This window comes from Filicampus tigris, chromosome 15, assembly GCF_054856515.1.
Source record: "Filicampus tigris isolate MCC_2025a chromosome 15, RoL_Ftig_1.0, whole genome shotgun sequence".
Taxonomy (NCBI): domain Eukaryota; kingdom Metazoa; phylum Chordata; class Actinopteri; order Syngnathiformes; family Syngnathidae; genus Filicampus; species Filicampus tigris.
The window spans coordinates 16,234,627-16,256,559 of NC_141231.1; the positions used below are offsets into that span (position 1 = coordinate 16,234,627).

Sequence of the window (21,933 nt, forward strand, 5' to 3'; positions counted from 1 at the left end):
TTTTTTGCAGAGGATAAAGAATATATGCCTGTTGCTTGATGTGCTGAAATACCGCCACATAGATGCTAATTGTTAGCCTTCTTATGTTGTTTGGCATTGGGTTTTTTTTTGAGCATTTAGCTTGGTGGCAAACCTATGTTGTTGTTTTATATACACAACATGTTTTATGTTTAGTTTGACAGTAACTTCAACTGGAAGTGGCATTAAACCATTTGAAGCCTCTTTTTTGAAGAATTGTTCACTAATTGTATCTGCCAAACTGCTGTTTGTTCCGAAATGAGCTGAGTTCGCTACCACCATCTAGCGCTCTATTATCTGAAACGTCTTGCCAAAAATCAACTGGGATAGACTTCAGCTCACCCATGACCCCAATGAAAACAAGGCTGATAGAAAATGCTTTTTTGCTGAGCTGATAAACAAACAAAAAAATAAACAAAAACAAGAAAAAGCCCACCTGTGCAGAAGAAATGAATGAGTCACTCTGGAAACAGAAAAAAGAAAAAACGTCATGGAATATGGATAAAATCATGCGTGGGCTCTTGTGTAAACGTTGGCCTGAGCATGTAGTCCATATCCAGCATAAATACTGTAATTGAGTGACACAACCATTTTCTATTTATGAAGTGGTTACATAAGAGCGGAAAGAGAGAAAAGGCCCATATTTCAGACAGAGAAAAAAAGAAGAGCGGAAGGAGGTCAGAAAGAGGCAGCAGAGTGCGCAGATAGTTTTCCTACACTGTGCGCTTTGTTCTGCGTGTCTTTGCGTGCATGAGACGCCATGTTTCGGGGGAACTTTACAGATATTTGATATATTTCTCTCCTGCAACGTGATGCTTGAAGCAGCTGCTACGTTTTGCTTGAGGGAAACCTTTTCGCTTTGGTCTCACATTATTATGGAAAATCATATGAAGGCATTTAAAAAAAAAAAAAAAAATCATTGTGTACAAATAGTTGGGTCTCTGGAGTGCCTGCCCACCCATAAACTGTAAAATTAAATAACCTGGCCTTTCTGAATTTTGCCAAATTTTGACATCACCCTACAGGATACCTGTATGTGAAAGCCAAAAGGTAAGCAAAGCTGCATTTTGGCAGTTTTGTTGGATGCATGGATAAGCATTGGCTTCTGATCATCAACACATACATGATAGCTCAGTGAAATTGTCTTAGGAGTGACGCCTGTGGTGGTGGTGGTGATTTGGGGAGCATTTCAAGTGTTGAGGGTGGTCATGCGTCAACTGCACCACATACACACAGTTTGGTGTATGTTTGCGACACCCAGGTGACGTCGCCACGGTACAAAGTCCTAAATCACCATTGGCCCAGCAGCATGTAGGGTGGGGTATACAGCAGCTCACTTACTGTATAACGACTCAGCGTCACGCTCTGAAATGGGATGATTTCAGCAAGACAAGAATAGGGTGTGTAAAGCATGCTGTAATTCCTGGGAAATTGTTTGACATTGTGAAGAAACAAATGCATAATATATTTTCCTTTAACAACAGGCAGGAAATTACACCAAATGTGGCTAATTGGGATTGGGAAAACATTTAATCTGTGGGAGGTTGTTCTTGCCAAATGTAGAAAGCTGATATTTCAAAAAAGAAAAAAGAACGAAAGGCGGATGTCTCGCTTTGCAAAAAAATAAAATAAAATAAAGAGGAAAAAAAACAGGAAATCTGCAGAGTCAGTGTTCCTAGTGACAGGAAGGTAGCATGCAGTGTTGGAACGATGTGAAGGCAAGCAAGGAAACCACTGGTGGTTATGTTCTTTTGTTTTTATCCTCCAAATGGAAAGATGTTGAAATGGGAGAGGCTATAGACACAAGCCAGGGGGTCTTCCATGTTTTGAATACAAAATGGTGGTGGTTTTGGATTGCATTTCAGCCAGAATATGCATTCACACGCAACCACTTTTTGTTGTTATTCTCCTACATAAAGATCAACACATGTTCCATGTTCAGTGTTATAAGTGCAAAGTAAGTGCATAATAGTTTCTGTCTGCATTCATTTGGTGGTTTCTATATGGGAGCATTTCAAGCACGCAATGTATTCAGGCTTTCAATCACTAGTCTTCAGTTGCGGCCAGAAATATTTCACGTTTGGCTTTATTAATATGGAAAGTTGGATTTTGAATTCCATTCATACATTTTCTAGTGCCTGCCCTCATTAGGTTCACGGGTGAGCTGGAGCCTCACGAAGTTGACTGACTTTGGGCGAGAGGCGGGGTACACCTTGGACTGATTTGCTTTCTCCCAGAGGGCCTATATAGACAAACAACCAGTCACACTCACATTCACACCTACTGACAATTTAGTCTTCAATGAACCTAACATATATGCTTTGGAACGTGGGAGGAAGCGGGAGTACGCAGAAACTGCATACTGCCTGAGTTTCAAATACATTTTTGTGAAATTCATAATACAAATCATGCACACTTGCTGTCCTGTCGCACTTTCAGGACGTTGGGCATTGTTTTGTTTTGCTTTCTACGCCTCTCACCTCTCCATCCCTGAGGTCACTTCCTAAAAGCATTTGGCAGCAGCTGCTGTCCTGACTCAGCCGCAGACCATCTGACCCGCTGCTCTCCGCTTTAGTTAACATGGTTAAAGTGAAACTTTGTCTGAATCACCGCGTCTGTCTCTAGTCACAACAAGAGCTCACGCTAACAAAACAGAAAGGACATGCATGCATGGCGCATCACATTGACTTTCACACTGGGCAACATTTTCCACTCGGCTGTTTTATTCCATCCCAAAAAAGTGACTTTTGAGTAGGCCAATTGTTCTGTCAGGGCCCCCAAAAGCCACTTGTTTGTGATTTAGAACAGGAAGGGCATTTTCAAAAAAATCACATCGTCTACCCAAAGCTAGACTCTAGGCTAGGCTCCCCTTGCAGACGCCCTCTTCTGATCTTTTCCCATGCAGCATCTAACTGGATTATGAACGGTGATACAATTTCCCAGTGGACAATTCACTCGCTAAAAGCTATTTTTATAGACTGGGTGGCTCTTTTGTATTCCTGGGACAAAACCGCTTCCAGCTAATGTGGTCGGGCAAAATTTGAAAGGGCATGTGGGTGTCTGGAAAACACATTAAGAGGAGACTCCCTGGAAAATGGCCCAAATAAGATATTTGGCTTGTTTTATTGCTCAGGACACGTTAGCATCACTGGAAATTAACCTGGCATTAGCTATGTTTCAAACGAACACACTTCAATGGCAATCCGTACTTTGTTATTATGCTATTTTACGCAACATCATTACAAGAAAATATGTCTCGAATTCAGTTCCATATAGTGCTAATGAGCACCAACTCGTCCTCTAAAACACTGCGCCCTCAAATAAACAAGGGGTCAGGGGGGATTTAAGAAAGACCCAATTGTACTGTTGAACTAATTAGGAGTCATAGGTCAGGAGAAAAACACATAAACAGGGTCAGGGGTTGAAACTGTATTTTAGTCATCAAGTCGGTTGATATGAATCAGCCTTTGTCGGCATCCAAACGGAGTCCGGTTGTTATGTGCGGCTCTCATATACAGGAACTGTGTCAGCGTCATGTGCTATTTCTTCCTAACATGTGTCATTCACAATTTACCAACACTCTGATTGCACAGCATACTGTGATTAGATTCTTTGGAGCCGCTGAAACATTTGGAATTTCACTGAAAGTGTTAAGGCAGCATGGTAGTGGAAGTTAGCGTCTGCCTCACAGTCGAAAAGTCGAAGTTCAAATCTCGGTTTAGGCCCATCCCGTGGCTTCCTGACACAATTATTGAGTTAAGATTGTATGTAGGTGAGAATGTGTTGAGTGTTCTGTGATTGGCTGGGCGTACCCTGCCTCTCACCCCAAATTAACTCCAGCTCACCTTCTTCAAGAGACACAGGGAAAGTAAAGTATCCCCTGGCTAAATAAAAGAGGTCGGCTAAGAATCTTATTTCCCAACACAATCTTACTACTGAGACAATTTAGGGGCACGCTAAATAGAAAGTAATATTTAAAGGGGCTACAAAAATGCATCTGTGTACTGTGCCTCCTGAGGATCTTGTAGTTGATTTTCAAGTGAAAATCTCAACTAAAAGTCTACATGCCGGCAAAACCTCATTCATGGGAGTATAAAAACAAAAGCAAGGGGCATGCAAGACAAAGTGGTTTCCTGAATCACTTTGATGTTTCTCAAGGACCCGCTGATCCAGAAAGGAAAGTTCTGATCCTGTTTTAATTACACCCAATTATCATACTTGCAAAATCAAAGTAAAAGATTTGAAAGAGTCAGATATGTGAAAAAATATAGTAATGCCAGAAATCTTGAATATAATCTAAAAATACAAGAACATGTGCAAATTACTTTTGCCCCATGTTTTGGGCGCAAAACATCATGGCTCAGCTTCAGAAAACAGGTGATCTGTGATTGGTCGGTACCTGTCGACAGAAGTGACAAAATGGCCGCCCCCTGAGATGGCTAAAAGCAGATGAATTTTGCTGCTTAACTCATATTCCACAAATGCAATATGAATCGGAACGCCTTGTTTCCACTAGTGGCCCTTAATAGAACATAACCTGGAAAAAAATATGTTTGGGTTGCCTTCCCCTTTAAGATGTTGGAATTGTTGTGTGTTTAGGATAATTATCTGCCATCGGTTCACATAACGTGTTGAATATCAGGTTATTCGGCAATTAACGAACAATACGAGGAAATAATTCATATTTTTAGGCTTAATGTGATTCGTTGTTGTACAAAAGCTGACTAAATGGCAAACTTCCTGAATGTTTCAGTCCTGTTTTTTTCTACCCTTTTAGCTTGACAGCCTTTCCCAAGTTCAAACCTATAATTAGCCCTTAGGGACAGAATGAGCTATTGTGGTTTGATTTGTCACTGAATGAATTCTAAAGCATTAAGTGGTATAAGAGTTGCAGTGTTCCCTTTTTATGCATTTACTATTGCATAGTAATTGCAAGAAACCAAATCTAACCATCCGGCATTTCACTAGCTGTGCCAACAAAATGTCTCACTGATATTAGTGATACTCAGTGGACTGCCTGGGGTTGTTGCAGCCAGTAATAATAACACATCCGACTCTTGCATAATAGAAGTTTGCTTCCGCTCAGGAATACCTGTGGAAAAGTGGTACTGTACATCAGCTAGCACACTGCTGTCTTTCTCCTCTCTCCCTTGCTTGAGCGATGAATCACTCCCACGAGAGAATGCAAAGTGGCACTTCACTCGAAAAACAAGCAGAGTCTTCCCTCGCCTTTCCAGACTTGATGCCAGCGCCCCAGATTCACATCCCAGTCACTCGGAAAAGGAACTCAGGTCACCCTCCGCGTTCAAACGACACTTTCAAAACAAGGCCGGTACGCGGATCATAAATGTCAGTCTGTGGTTAGAATCAACAAAACATTTCAGGATTGCAGCATTTCGGGAGACTCAACCATAATGATAACAAATTCAAATATTTGTTTCCCACTTGGGGCCCTAAACCACAATTTGTGTCTACTTTCTTTGAGTATCAGTTACGGAACATTCCAAAGACGCATCTGCAAAGACACTCACGGGGACCCCAGCACCCGCCCCGCAGCCCCACCCCCCGCCATAAAAAACTGTCATCCGAAGAAGACAAAGTGGCGGGAATGAGTGGCTCACATGCAAACGGCAGACAGGCAGGAATGTTTGCCGTCACTCGTTAGTGACGCACTATTTGTTGTTGTGCTACGCTGCAGTGCACTCATTGTTGTGGAGGGACATTTTGCACTTGTTTGGGGCATAGGAGGAGGAGGGCGGGTAGGGGACAGAGGGAGGGGTTTTGTTTTGAGACTGAAAAAAATCGAGGGTGTTCTCTTTTGGTTTCCTCCTTTCCCTGAGAGATCCCCCCCCCCACCCACCCCACCCTAAGCCCGATCTGTCTCCCTCTGCCACAACACTCCCGCTGCTCCCAATGTCTTTCCTGTGCAGACCTCAGACATGTTCCCACACTGAGCGGGACGTCCCCTGGAACACACACAAAGCACACGTAGACGCAAAACACAGCTTGCCTCCTGTACACATTGACATACATAATACAATGGAGTATTCCATGTGCCGTTACGTAACTCAATGCCGGTCAATTTGATGCCTGTTTTTGGAATGTGGGAGGAAGCCGAAGTACCTGCAGAAAATCCACGCGAGATTCAAAGCAGAACCTCAGAACTGTGAGGAAGCCTTGCTAACCACTAGGCCTCACTGGTAATATCAAATGTAACATTTTCCAGCATTTTTCAGCTTAATCAGGATTGTTTTTGCTTTTCTGTCAGGCAGCCATTTTTATTGGCTGACATTTCTGTCGTATTGCCAGCTTTTGGGGGGGGGGCAATTTGCCTGTTAGGGATTACTTTCTTTTGTATTCGCAGTGCAGTAAAAATGATTCATGTGAGCCAAGGAGGACAGATGTCCAATATTTGCAAAACCTAAATACAATAAAGCACTGATTATTTCAGTTTCATATGTGAGACCATTAGAGATTCATAAAAAAAGAAACAACAAGTTTAGGAAATTAACATCGCCCACTGGTGCATGTTGCGCAAGCGCTTGGCAAGAGACATTGTGTTGAAAAAGCCTCGAAAAGTGCGGGCTAAGATCGGAATCACCGCCGAGCAGGAGGGAACACAAAGCTTGTTTCCTGTTTGTGTCACATTCAAACCCCTCCCTTCATTTCCATCCCAGGGGTTTGTTTGATTGTGCACCTGCACCTAAACGGCCAGCACAAACAATTTTAAGGGGCTCGCCTCTTGAGTAGTGCTGAACGCTTCAGCTGGGCAACAACACGTGTGCAGAAACAATACTTGTGGCTGAAAACAAGTTTGTTTTTCACACATTATGTGTCAGTCTGAATAGAAAGTACAGGATGCATATGGAGTCCTTTGCATTCCTCTCTTTGAGTGAGGGATGTTTGTATGATGTCACTGCAAAGCATATAGAAGCTATATTTATCTTATTATGAAGAGGAATGATGAGAATGTTGGTTCAGCTGCTGTTTGTTAAAATACAATGAGCCTGCGTGACAGTGATGGATGTGGTTGAAAAAAAAAAAAAAATCCTGGACTCATGATCTGCTTTATACACCCGATAATATTACAATGGCCGTGAATTAGAAAAAAATATCACGTGCAAATATAGGGGCATCACAATGAATTAAAATGTGGTAGAAATGTTGATTTATTTCCATAGTTCAATTCAAAAAGTAAAACCCAGAGAATTTAATGATTAAACACAGGAACATATTTTTCAGAAGTCCAATTCCTATCCTTTATTTCTATTTTTTACTATTGTTACATCAAAACAATTATTGTTTTAGCGGGGAACCAACTCCCGTTTTTTATGAAAAATACTTGTTGTATATCTCCATTTATTCAATAATTTTCTGGGTTTGAAAAACATATCTATCTATCTATCTGTCTATCTATCCATCTATCTATAATATATATATATATATATATATATATATATATATATATATATATATATATATATATATATATATATATATATATATATATATATATTAGTGTTGTCAATCAGTTAAATAGTCTTGCTGACTAATAAATACAGTACCCCTAAAATAATGTGTTTCCACAAGTGTGCACGTCATCTTAAAGCTGCGTTCAGATTGAACTATTCTCATTCAAAGTCATCTTCAGCTCAGCGCATGTGCCACCATTTAAAATGCCTCTGATCAACCTCAAATATATTTCAGCAGTTCTACTCGGCTTTTCCTGACACTTTTTCTTTCTACTTTTTCTTTCTGCTTTCTCACAGAGACCTGAAGTTTCTCTGCTAACACTGTCTGCTATTTTGAACCCTTCCTACCTCCCTCCACCTTGTCCAAGGCCCAAGGTCTAGCTAAAGAAAAACAGCCCCAAGTTCCCCAACGCATGATTCTGCCGCCACCACCGTGCTTTATTGTAGGTGTGGTGTCCTTTTGATGTTTGCGCCAAAAATACCTTGAAGAATTATGGCCAAAAAGTTCAGCCTTGGTTTCAGCGGACTGTAATAAAATCTTGCAAACACATGTGGGAAAATGTGTTATGGTGCGATGAAACCAAGGTTGAGCTCCCCGTGATTGACTAGCGTACCCCGCCCTTCAAACATTGTCAGCTGAGATAGACTCCACCTCACCCACAACCCTGAACAGGATAAGTGAAGGAAAATGGATGAAGTTTGCTCACACTCGCATTTTTTCCCCCTGATTTATGAAAATGTCCGTACTTAGCAATGCTCTTTTCTACATTGCATTCTCCTCTTGTTATTACTGTGTGAAGACATGCATTCGGGTGCTACATTCCTTGGCCCTTTCCCCAAACCTTAACCTTAACCACCCCAGTTATGTCCAAACCTCAAAATTTACTCTAAACTCAACCCAGACCGGATTGTTAACCTCAATCCTAAAACGCAACTGACATTTTCTGGATGACGCTTGACAGAAAGTGAGGACTCGACAAAATAAACTGAAAATTCTGTCCTTGCAAACAACTCCACGCCGGCACATACTGTATATGTACACACTGCTAAGAGTACGTACACTTCCCTCCCAGTTCATCTTGGTGAAGTACCACATCTGCAGACAGTGTAGGAGTGGTTTACAGTAAAAACCACTCGAGCTCCAGTGAAATTACAGAACTAAATCAAAACACTTGCAGGCTGCGCTCACTCCCAGATGGACTGTGGCTTGTGTTTTTACTAAGCATGTGGGCAGCTCACATCCTACCTCTGACCTCTGCTGCCTTTAACACTTTATTGGCAAACAGCATTGTGGGGAATTTCGACATAAAATGCATGGGAAGACCAGTGCTTCTCTTTGCCGTGAAAAACAACACGGAGTAGGAGCAAAAGTGACAAAAAAACCCGCTTGACAGTTTCGATTACGTTGCACTTCTAGCCTGTCCTAAAATTCTGGTCCAATGTAAAACTGTAGGAATGGGGGAAGAAGGTTGAGTACTCAGTAAACCACGTCACAATCAGTGGCTAAGATAGCAGTCATATTTGAGATGAAAAAAATAGAATCAAAATATCGAGTACTTTAATGTGATGTACGAGTCAATCAATTCACAATGATTTGTTGCAAATGTTTTGCCTTTTTACTGGTGAACTTTAACAATCAGCTGCGTGCCTATCAAACTGTGACATCCAGCATGTTGGACCTAAAAAAAAAAAAGTGCTGGTTTTGTCATTATGAGAGAGGAAAAAGCAATTTGGTGCTGACAAACAAAGCCGCAAAGAAAGTCTTGACTCGCTTGCACTTTGCTGGAATAAAAACAATCAGGTGAGAACAAATTCAAATGTGTGATGTCAGCTGACCTTGTGCACTTTCTATTCAGCCTACATGCTGAGCTCCATTTCAAGGCACCTTTTTTTTATAATTCGACGGCAAGCCATAAAAAAATAAATTCCACAAACTATCCGAGTGTCACCTAGTGCATCTCTTAATGAACATTATGCAATATACAGGACCAGATCGGGTGACCTTATCCCAAACTCTTAATTTTCTTGTCCTGGATATGGAATGTTTTTGTGCAGTTGGGAAAAGAGGAAATCTAAAGTGTTCTTTCCAAAGAGGATGTAAGGCATGGTGTGTTTTGTATGTTTGCCAATGTAGGTCATGCATGTGAAAGTTTGTGTGTATTTGTGCCAACCCCACTCCATCCTCAGAGGATATCTGTGTGTGTGACATGGAAGTTAAGGGCACATGCAGGAAACGGGCCTTCTGTCCCCCCTGTCATCCATCAATAGCAAACATGAGAGCAGTCCCACGCAGCGAGGAGGAGGAGAATAAACTGCAGGAGGAAGAAGAAGGTGATCCGTCATTATCCGGTGAGCGGGAACAAGCACTTTGCAAATCTGCAAATGAACGTTCTTAATAGCGTGTTTGAAGCAATCAACCCAAACACATTTTTTTCAAGAATATGTTCCCAGCAGGCCGACTAGTTGAAAGCATTCTGGTTAATATTAAGATATCCGAATGCCTTGTTTCAACTAGTAGGCTTGTATAGAACATTTTCTTGAAAAAAATATGTTTGGGTTGACTTCCTCTTTAACACATCCCACACTACACCGTAATCGCTCAGGATCATCCTTTAGAGCAGGTCAAACTCATTTTATGTTGGGCGCTACATCGTAGTCATGGTGTCCCTCGGAGGGCCGTTATGACTGTGAACGCATATAAATGTACGATCGCCTTATACGATCACATATACAGAAACAAATTGATGGATAGCTAATTGTGAAGTTAGAAGCCCGTAAGTAATTGTCTGTTCAATTATTTTTCAATTTATTATCGCGTAACCACCAATCATGGCTCAGCTTCAGCAAACAGGTGAGCCGTGATTGGTGGTTTCCTGACCCCTGAGCGACTGTGATGTCATTTTCACTCAACAGTAAGTGACAAAATGGCCGCCCCAAAAAGGGACTAAAACGGGTGGATTTTGCTGCTTAATTCATATTACCCATAGTAATCACAATGCCGTGTTTAGACTAGTGGAGGCATATTATTGTCAAGAAAATGTTTGGGCTGACTTCCACTTTAAACCCCCCCCCAAAAGTAAGTAACAGACTATCTATCGTTGCTGCAGTGATTTATATCCATGGATCGTCTGTCCACCAGCCCTAGCTCTTTTTCCCATGAATGCTCATCTTCAGCGGGTTAAAGTCATCCACTTTTCTCTCTCAAAGTTGCTATAGAAACTCACTTTGTAGGTCGATGGGTCACACAGAGAGATGGGTCACTCCCAATAAAGAACAGAACAGGCGGACAAATCAGTGAATGGTGCCCACTGTGTATGCGTTTGAGGCTATTTCTGTGGAAGAGAGGAGTGATGAGTGCGCACGTATGATTCATGTTTCGGTACAATCTATCTTTAAACTACTCTTTCTGCGGCCCAAAACACACCAAGATTATGCAGAAAGACTAAAAGCTTGCGACACCTCCACGAAAAGACTTTTGAATTGATAAACCTAATTGTTTCCCTGTGGGCAATAAAGTCCATTAGTCCAAGAAAGGCTGGACAGCAGCTGCTGCCTACATAATTGGCGGCGTCATATTTTTATGACCTCTCTGCTATTTCTGTGCTGCAAAGTGAAAAACACTGATGATTGGCTATGTATTGTCTCAATGCAGAAGGGGTCGGGGGCTTCCAGTAGCTGAGACTGTGCTCTTACTGGAAGCCTGTGAGTCAGCCGTCTTCCGCCCCCCGCCCCTTCCTCCACGCCACCTAAACAACCCCCACCTCGCCCCTCGGATCGGGACTATCTGCTCACTTGTCACCCGTTGCAGGTCAGCAATGAAAATAAACACAAAAGTGCAGCTATAGTGAACACGTTTTTCAAAAGAAAAGAATTCCATGGTAAATCCACACGCTACTCCGACCCCCCCCCCTTCCACAAATTGTGGGGGTCCCTCTCCAACCCTTCACCCTCCCTTCCCACATCGTAATGATCTCACCCAGCTGTCACTGTGATCCCACCCGCACTCACGACAGAACACTGGTGGCAGGCAGCTGACATCATTTGTTTTGTCAATGATTACCAGAAATTCTAAACGCTGCAAAACAAAGACCTATCAACCAAAAGTTGAGTCAAAGGTGAGATTTTTATAATCACTTTATAATTTAAAATCAAAACATAAACCTCTTATGTATAATTTTGCTCAGTGAGTAATATAATAAAGTACAATATTCTATCCATACACATTATAATGATGTCGTCTATTCAAAATTCTAATTCTAAAGTACTTTTGTATTGCATCTTTATATTTAGGTATCTTGTTTTTATTCCAATCAATGTACTATTGCTGCATTCAACAAAACTGAGACGTTTCCATTGCCTGGAGACCAAAAGTACACTTGAAAGCCACTGTGAGTTTTGGTCAAATCAATTTTTCCTCCTATCAGAGATGAGGTAATTGGATGTGACACAACCATAACAACACAGAGATGCATAAAAAGATTATAAAATGCTATCTAAACTATGCTTATCAGCTTTGATACTCTACAAACCAAACCATTTAACACAGCTGGTTCTGCAGGGAAATAGTATGCAGTTGGAAATAGTGTAGTTTAATCACTGTATCCCATCTGCATGAGTATTATTGTTATTATTTTGAATAGTCATGACTGCCAATAGTCAAAGCTGCCAAAAAAAGACTATTCCATCTGTTGTCAGGACTTCTGACGTCTTATCTAATCACAAACAAAACGAATAGAGTAACATGTTGTGGTTGTCAGCCATGTTTCTATTTGTTTACGTTTGCCTGGAATGTTGGACCGCAACATTTTTTTTCTATTTCCCCAGTGGTCTCGAACGCAGCATATGGATTGGTTTGAATTGGACATGCATTTAAATGTGTATTAACAGGTCAAAGGTTCTTTTATTTAATCTTGATTAAAAATGTAATTTAATTATTAGAAGTAGTGACTCTTGGCTACGGCCTACCTGTGTGGATATTTTATATGCTCTCCCTGTGCTTACATGTGTTGCTGAATCAAATTAAGTATCGTGAAATAATTATGACGCTGATTAAATGTTACTCTTAATAAGATGACACCAAATGAAATAGTGCTTTTTTTCTTTGTCCGTGTAGATTCTCAGTCCACGGCACGGCAATCCACAAAAGTTGAATCCGAGCAACTTGCCTCCTTTTGTTTGTTGAATTTGTTGTGTTTTTTTCTTGTTCTCCTCAAACCTTCAAAAATGACTTGGGGAATTATGCTGTTAGGCTGACAATGTCCTTGATTTCATATTCTGACCGAAACTTCTCCCTAAAGAGCACATCAGTGGCGTCGCAGTCAGCAAGTTAAAGCCCTCAAGGTGAAATCTCAACCGGAAGGGGGTTGTACTTTAGATGGCAGTGCGTTAACAATCCACGGGCAGTGAGAGCGGGTTGAAAAGAAGCCAGTAGAATGAGTGGCGTAGGAGTTGGTTTATTATAATGAGAACTCCCCCCCACACCCCCCTGCAGCCTGATCGAGTCAGAGATCATCTATTCTTGCCTGAACAACATGTGTCACAATGGAAGAGGCGTCAGCGATCAAAACCATGAATGCATCCCACAACCTCAGTGCTCGGCCATACTACGTAGAACTCTGTTTATGTAAGTTGATGTTTATGCAAACAAACGGATAGGGCTAGGATGAGGTGTGTGGCAGGGAGACTGTAGATCCATCTTGTTTAATAATCAGAATTTGGGCTGAAATTAGAAATCTGGATGGAGCTGTGGTAAAGACTTTATAAACATTTCGTTTTAGATGTGTTTTCGTGTGTCTCATCGAAACAGCAACACTCCTCCTAAACATGTTTTACCTGCTTGGTGGTGGGGAGCTCTGTCAGCAGCAATTACTGAACATATTCCTGTTGTTGGAAAATGTGAAAACCAATGTCCTGTTGGCTTTCCAATACGGGGTATTATTGCATTGACTGTGCTTTGGCTATCAGTTCTCTTGGCAGCAAAACGATATCAAAGCCTCACTGGATATTTTTAAAAGCCAGTAACAGTGTTTCTACCATTGCATCCAGTTCGCATAAATAAAAGGCCTCCAAATTACACTTTTTCCATCACTACCTGTTAGGCACATTAACCCCATGAACTTTAACAGTTTTTCTATGTGTGTTTACGCGACTTAATTCCTGCAGTTATATACATAAACGGTGTGACAAAAATGGACATCATTTACAGTAAACAAAATATTCTAGGGCAACACGGTGAGGTGGAGAATAGAAGGTCTGTTATCTATCTATCTATCTATCTATCTATCTATCTATCTATCTATCTATCTATCTATCTATCTATCTATCTATCTATCTATCTATCTAGAAAAAATAGCACTGTATTAGCTAGATAGATAGCTAGCTCTGCTAGCTAATACAGTGCTATTTTTTCTATTTCTTTATTAAAAATGTAGCATAGAAGTTGTGGTGTTTTTGAAACTGGAATTTCATTTCATTTTAATTCACATTTTAGACCACTTTTCAAAATAGAAAATGGAATTTTAAGAAAATTAAATGTTAACTTGGCCACGTTTTTTTTGGGGGGGTGGAGATGGGAGGTAAAATCTGATAGCATTGTGTGCGTGTGTGTGCGCGTGTGTGATTTTCAAGCTGTTGTAGTAAGATGACTCTGCATGCTATACATTTTGAAATGTTCACAATAAAATATGTTGTATCACAAACATTTAATTTTACCAAGCTTGAACTTAAAACATCCATCAAAGCAGCTCATCGCATCCGGAAACCTTGCACCTTCCATTTTCAAGCCCTCCAAACAAAAACATTGCTGCCTCCGGCTGTGAGTGAAAGAAAAAAACTGGACTGGCGGCCAGCAAGCCAATCAACACGTCTATAGATTTCGATTTTTTTCACTTCCCGCTGCGATTGGTCCATTTGGCTCCTAGGGGAACCGCCTACTGTGCAATGATTGGTCAGATTTCGCGGCTCTGTGGGAGTCATTTGAATAGGCATGGTCGACAGTCATTACGAGTCGCCACTGCTTGAGAGCGACTCAAATAACAGCAGAGGAAGCACTCAATGGAGCAGTGAACAGCGCGGATAACCTGATGAAAGACTTATCGATAGAGAACACGCCGTGCAGCTTTATCCGCGTGTGATAAGAGCATCCCAGCAACCGGGAGGAAAGTACGAACAGTTTGGCTCGAGTTTTGCCCTCCAACCTCTCTTCGGACGTTGAGTTGCAACGCAGCAAAGGTAGGCAGTTAAGTGTGCTTGCATTATTACTGTTTAGTGCATCAAATCCAGGAAACGTCAGTTGCGTGCAGCTACAAACACTTAATTACTGTTTACGGTCTTAATTGCGTTGTTTGTAAGTCATACTTTAATTCAAGCATGCAAACTAAAGTGAATACAACAAGTCAACTTTGTTATGTAAAACTTTGTACACTGGTGGAAAAGGCACACGTTTTATACAGTTGTCCCATTTGTTATTATTTGTTTACCACAGCAATAGGCTATAATTAGGCTTGTAGTCACACACAAACAAACATGGCTCTCCAACACCTGCGATGGGACTGTGGTTGCACAGCATGGCTTTTTTTTTTTCTCTCCTAGGCAGCTCTGACTTTACTGTGTTCTGACTCACTCACAAGCCCATAATGTGGACCAGGCATGGTGCCCGTGTGTGTGTGGCTGTGAATGTGAGTGAGGGAGAGAATAACAGATTGTGTGTGCCTGCAGGGAAAAGAAATGGGGAGAATAAAAAAAGTCTGTGTACTCCAGGCCAAGTTGCAGTCCTAAAAAATCGCTTAAAAGGCTTCCCCTCTCTCGTTCTTATCCCTTTTTTTTTTTTTTTCCCCCATTTCAGCCTACCTGACAGACTGCACGTAAGCCCCTAAAATTACACCCCCAACACTTAATAATTTACATAAAGGTAGCCAGAAAGCATCCCTCGGTGCTTCTACCTGCTCTAAAAATAATCTTGTTTCACCTGTTAAAGTGACACATCCTCACTCATTTTTGGAGTGTATAATCGGTTTTGTCATTCTTTTCGTGGGAGTGAGAAGGCAAAAGCCCTTGTGCAAAGCTTAGGTTTATTATATCCTCGTAGGAGAGGAGATAATATGTCTTTATCCTCCCTGACTCGAGGTTAATACTGTACTAGCCTACCAGATCATTCAGGGGGAAGGGAGGGCATGTGTAGTGTACACATACTGTGAAATATGTGTGTGTGTTACTGGAATAGAAAATTCAAGCTTCAAATCTAATCAGTATGAGTTGGCTTCTTGTCTCAAGTTCGAGTTCCACTTTTGGCTCATCCACTCGGGTGATGACGACATTGGAGATGTGGTGGCGTTGGTACTGAAGTGAGATGTCCAAAAAAAAAAAAAAAAAAAAAAGATTGTGGGTGTTAAGAGACGGAGGCAGGTTCTCATGCTTGAAAAGGCAAAAAGAGATATAAGATATCTGAAGTGACGCTTGTGATCTGCTGCAGAAACTCGTCTCATCATCAGCGAAACCACACAAACAAAAAAGAAGCCTTAGCTGCATGCCAGCTGGTGTTGGCTCCATTACTTTCTTGCGTTAGATTGAGTCGTACGATGTGGTATTGATATGTCGTAGCACCTCACATGGATTTGTTTGTTTCAATATGTTGAAATAAATACAACTTTGGATTGCGACAAAAAAAGTCCAACATCTCAGGCTTTTATATCCAGTGTACTCTGGAATTAAAAAACAATAGAAAACACATTTTTCTCACGCATGAACTCATAACCATAACGGCGTTTTAGCCAATCTGATTAATGCAAAAACGGCACTTGAAAGTGGTAAGGGGATAATTGATATGAAGGCGGAGATGCACTTCTTTCTTTGGCAGGCAATGTTGATAAAAGCGCGTGATTTGTGCGTGTCCTCACAGTCTGTTTTTAAAAGGTTCGCCACTTTGCGGAAACCACGAGTGTGTGATGTACTCGGACTTTAACCCTGTTTATTGTAACTAATGGGGCTGACCGTCAAGGTTTTCGCCTTGAGAAAAACAAGCCTCCTTTACGTACCTGCTGTAGCCTATTAGTGCCAAAAGTACACGAGGTACAAAGTAAAACCACGCCAATGTTTGACCCCACTGTGAGAAGTAAAGCTTTCTGTCTTGTCCTCCGTGTCGGGTTCGCCCACGTTCACAGCAAAGTTTGTACTTATATTGACACTCTCAATCCTCTCTATATTTCCAATACCCAATCTTTTGTCTGAAAGCATGTTAACTCATTTAGGGGGGAAAAAAACCAAAACAAATGAAAAACCTTGCAGTTATTTAATGTCTAAAACGTAGTTGCACAAAGTTCATCCGTCTTATGCAACAGTTTTGCAGAAGTCTGTTTTTGGGTCATGTAAATGTTCCAAGGAGTTTACTGGCTTTCAATGAGGGCAATTTACAGTCGAACGACCGGGCCAGCTGCTCATGCTTAACATCATAAAATCTAAATTGTAGCTGACCTTCGCCCCTCAGAGCGTGTGCTTGTCATATCTGCTCAGATCTGTAAATGAGTTTCGATAGGCACATCTTTCATCGCCACCAAACACAAGTGCTCGTTTGTTTATGGCCCTTTCGCAAACATTAAGTGTGGCTTTACAGTCTACAAGGTCAGTGCAGATGATATATGCGAGGTTAATAATGTGTACAACTTCTGACAGATGTGAAACTGATGCGAGCCTCCAAACGGTGTGGCAGCGTCACGCAGCCTGGCGCTGGCCAGTGTGTGAAAGCTGCTGTGTGTGTGCGATCTGCTCTGATCTCTTCCCGCGGGTCTTTGTGCGATTGTTAACACCATGACAGGACAGATAATACCGCCATTGTCGGAAGACCACCCCCCCTTTCATCCTCCAGACCCCCACCCCTCAACATAACTGCCTGTACCTTTTTTTTTGGTAAATCTCAGAATGTGATTTGGACAAAGTAGCGTGTTGAAGGTCCAGGGATTGTTATCAAACTAACTGCAGGAAAGTCTGGCTGACATGCACACAAAAAAAAGTCTAAATCTGTAATGGGCCACATTTCAGTCATTCATGGGGAAAAACTGCAAAAACAAAAAGATTCAAAACTAAAGTTTGAACAAAAACCTGGAACCTGAAGAACCTTTGGAAACAGGTTGGGAAAGGCGACAGCAAATATGGCCGGAATGATTACGACGATCGTATGTATAACGATATAGCGTAAATAAGTCACGCAACACGCCAAAGCCAAACATGCTCAAAATCACAACATTGTTTTGTAATTCAAAAAAAATAATAAAAAATTACAAGAAATGGGCATTTGGCTGGAAAGTCGGAAATGTAATCATGAATCATGCAATTTATCTTTTTTTTTTTTCTTTCATATTAGCTTTAAGCCATTAAGTCCTAAAGCGCCTGGCAGATCATCCCCTCTAAAACCTAAGGGCGAATTTAGAACCACCCTCTAAAACCGTGTTTTCCCGGAAATTCAACACCTACAAAATAATTGACATCTCAGCCCCTGTAGCAGATAGAAACATAATTCTAAAAGAGTTTGAGACATTAGACCTGTGGCTTTCACACAGTTTATTATTATTTACTGTTTCAATCAAAAATGCAAAACTAAAGCGTTGGTGCAGGAGAAGCGCTATTTTTAATTAAAAAAAAAAATAGAGTGGTAATTACCATCCTCTATTCTGTTTCAAAGCCGTCGATATCGTCATTGTCTACAAACATATGTCTTAACCATATACTGTATCATGAACGACTGTTTTGAATATCACTACCGTCACTTATTTCAGAGCTCCCACGATCGTCTGCAACCGCCATTACTCCTCGGAAAAAATTCCGGGGTATCCTACGATGGCTCATGACACCGTCACGTGTATATTCTGATGAGTTTCATTGGCTAAGAGACGGAGAATTGGTTAAAAAAAAAAAACGTATCCGCTTTCTTGGCTGTAAAGGTAGAAATACGCAACAGCGCTCCCGGCTTTAGTGGTAGAAACGCGGTAATGCGCTCACGCCCTAAACGGGTTCGAGGTATGGGCAACTCGCTTAAAAATGTCTGAAATCTGGAGCCGTGTTGAGCAAAATGCAGCCTTGCCAAGCGGTGCACTCCATTTTGCCAACAATCAACGAATCAATCATTCAATCCATCATGGCCATTGCCAGTCTTTATGTGCAGCTTTTGTACAGCGCAAAGAAAAACATTCTCGTGTGTACCAGGTCTTTGCCGTATAAAGGGCCTCAGAATAGATCACATGTTGAAACGAGAACATTGTGTTGTGTCCTCGAAGTGTTTCTTTGAAACGCTTCACACACAAGCTTGTTTAGATCCATTAGGAGATGATGGTAGCCTGCAGCTCCTCCTTAACTTCACTTTTAACCTTTTGATGAACCGAGCTGAGAGCGCTACTTACTTTTTGTGCCTACAGAAAAGTTATTGTCTGTTGCGTCATCCAAATAAATGCTTCCCGATTAAAGGGTACATCAACTTAAAACGTAAAAATTAACATAGTCATTGACTAAACAGAGAGCCAGGATCCTTGCGGTTTTTAGTTTAGGCATTTATTGTACTTTTATTCCCACATCAAATTACTTTTCAAAGGCGGCAGCCTTTCGGAGTTTAGAATCACAGAGAATGCTAACTTTAAATTATGCTTTTCCAACGTCATCATTAAGTTGTCCAACCTACAATTTGGCGTAAGATTTCAAGCTGCGTTATGGAAGTACTCAATTGCACAGGGGTCAACTTTGAAGGAATTCAGCTCGGAAGAGCCAAATGTTTTAGATGCTTTTTTGCCCCACCCCCTTTACCACGAGGGGTCACGACTCAGCGCAAGCTTGGAAGCAGAAAAAAGTATATCATGGGTTTGCTTCTCATGTGGAGTTGAGCGCCTTTATGGGCTTTTCCAGATGACGTCTTGTAAGTTGAGCGAGTAAGTTGAAGCCGCAGTAATCTTTTAACTCGGTTAGGAGGAGGACTGCACATTGCAGAGTTCAGGAGACAAACCGCCGCTGGACTGGCTGGCACTGGCGTGACGCCAAGTGCGTGTCTGACAGAGCGTTTGCATGCTATTGGCCGAAGCAAACAAAAAAGCTCGGCGGATTCCTGTGCGCTTTCCTTTTTCGACGCGCGTGTATATGCGCATCGGCGTTTGAGGCATGTCTTGCCCGCGTGCGCGCAAGCCCGGCTTGATTCACACTGGCATATGCTGCTAAGACAGGATGAGAGGATGGCTCCAGAGTTAAAGCATGCCCGCATGGTGATTTAGGATCAGCTTACCTTCCTCAGATCCAATTATCTTCACCATTAAGGCAAGAAAATCACGTTTGGCCCGAGACCGTGCGTCTGCCCGTTTGTTTTTCTTGATCGTTGAACAAAGCGACAAAAGTGCAATGGCCACACAAAAGGCCGGTGTATGCAGAATGGAAAATTGTTGTTAGGCAGAGTGAATCTCCACATGGGGCGTCTTGACAAAGTTCAAAGCCTGAGGGAATACACAGACGAGGGCTGCAATTATGCGACTTAAGCGTAATTACTTTGACACACTTGTGAGTTTCTGCCTCGAGTGATCGGCTTTCACGATATTTGCACAACCTACGCTTCGCTTAAAGATTGACCACATTCCAGGCACGGTATAGTCAACAGGTTGCGCAAGAGCTGGATGGAGGGATTTTGTGAGTTATGCCTACCCAACATAGGGTTTTAACTTACAACTGAACATTTAAACGACACCATTTGATTGGTAGTTACCATGGGGGGTGGGGGGTGGGGAGGTCGGGGGGCCACCCAAAACAAAGACACAGTGAGTAGTTTTGTTTACCCACTGTCGTCAGGCAAACTTAAAATGGCCATTTTTGTATGGATTTCTTAAATATATCCCCAATGGCAGTACTGGAAATCGAACAAATCCTTAAAGGGGAAGTCTACCAAAACATATACTGTATTCTTTTTTTACCAATATGTTCTATGCAGGCCCACTAGTTGAAACAAGGCATTCTGATAAATATTGCATTTGTGGAATAAGAGTTAATCCACCTGTTTTTAGCCATCTCTGGGGGCGGCCATTTCGTCACTTTTTGTCGATTGAAAATGACATCACAGTTGCTCAGGGTTCAGGTAACGACCAATCACGGCTCACCTGTTTTTTGAAGCTCAGCTACGATTGGTCGTTATCTGAGCCCTGAGCATCTGTGATGTCATTTTCAGTCGACAGAAGTGACAAAATGGCCGCCCCTAGAGATGGCTAAAAACAAGTGGGTTTTTCAGCTTAACTCATATTCCACAAACGCAATATTAATCAAAAGGCTGTGTTTCAACTCGTGGGCCTGCAAAGAACATATTCTTAAAAGAAATATGTTTGGGTTGACTATTTCTTAAACTGCCTCCACTGTAAATCCTTTAACTATACAGGAGGTCCTCGGTTGATGACGGTGTTCGTGACGACGAAGCCATAATTTGTACCGTACGCAAGTCGGAAAGCACCGTTGTCCACCACTACTTCGTAAAATGATCATTTCAGTAAATATTTATTTGGAAACCACTTTTATAGGCCTCAAATATATGTAAAAAAAAAAAAAAAAAGTGAACCTCCGCTTCTCTTGGGGGATTGGGACATAGCCCTGCCTGCTGCAAATAGCGACAATCCGCAAGTAATTAACTCTCCCCAGATGATGTCATTCGGTCATACACCACCAATACGCTCCTCAACTCGCTTCAGTGTCATTCATTGGCACGAAAACAATACTCCTCTCTAATACAAAGCTTTTTGTTTTGCGTAAAACAACCAAGGATAGCTAAAAAAAAACCATTTTTTAAAAATTGTAAAAATAATTTAACCACCGATGAAAGTACAACCCAACAACACAGCCCAAAAATGCTCCTGAAAGTGATGAAAGTTTTTCTTTATGGCGGCCTCTCCCCAGGTGACCATGCCTCCCACCACCCCATATGCCGGAAAGTTCAGCACTTGCGGACTTTACAGCAGCAGCAACAACAACAACTACCAGCAGCCAAACAGCCCGTACCGCCACTGCGCCTCCGTGAAGACCACCAAGGAAAGCGTCTACAACGGAGCGTATTCCGCGGCCGAGAACCCTTACGACATACCGCACGCTCACAGCGTGTACTGCGCCGCACCCGTGGCCCCGGTCGGCGCGAAGGAGCGCCATTACAGCAGCAGGAGTGGCGTCGCGGACACGCTGCACTCCGGCGCGCAGCCTCGCAGCCCGCGCCAGCACAGCACTACCTGCCCCGCACGGGTGCACCGCCAAACCAGCACCAGCAGCGGCAGCGAACAGTCCTGCCGGAGCAGCGCCGCCGCCAAAAGTCGCCTTTACGGACACGGCATCACCGCCAGCTACGGGGAAATGTGTTACCACGACAACAGCTTGGTTTCGGCGTCCCTCGAGGCGCTGATCCAACACTTGGTCCCCACCGTGGATTACTACCCTGATGTGAGTCACAAGCTCG

At 42.1% G+C, this 21,933-nt stretch overlaps 1 protein-coding gene across 4 annotated transcripts in view; it reads left to right on the forward strand.

Annotated features, from left to right (window-relative positions):
* LOC147135757 (ras-GEF domain-containing family member 1B-B-like) overlaps positions 1 to 21,933 on the forward strand; it is a 33,561-nt gene that overhangs the window by 3,436 nt on the left and 8,192 nt on the right. For 3 of the 4 annotated variants that reach the window (XM_086054322.1, XM_086054323.1, XM_086054321.1), the window contains one exon: positions 21,387 to 21,917. In XM_086054322.1, coding sequence (XP_085910448.1) covers positions 21,393 to 21,917 — 525 coding nt within the window. In that variant the 5' untranslated portion in view covers positions 21,387 to 21,392. Of the gene's footprint in view, positions 1 to 14,461; positions 14,721 to 21,386; positions 21,918 to 21,933 lie in introns of those variants that run through there. The other variant, XM_086054320.1, reaches the window with a different exon arrangement.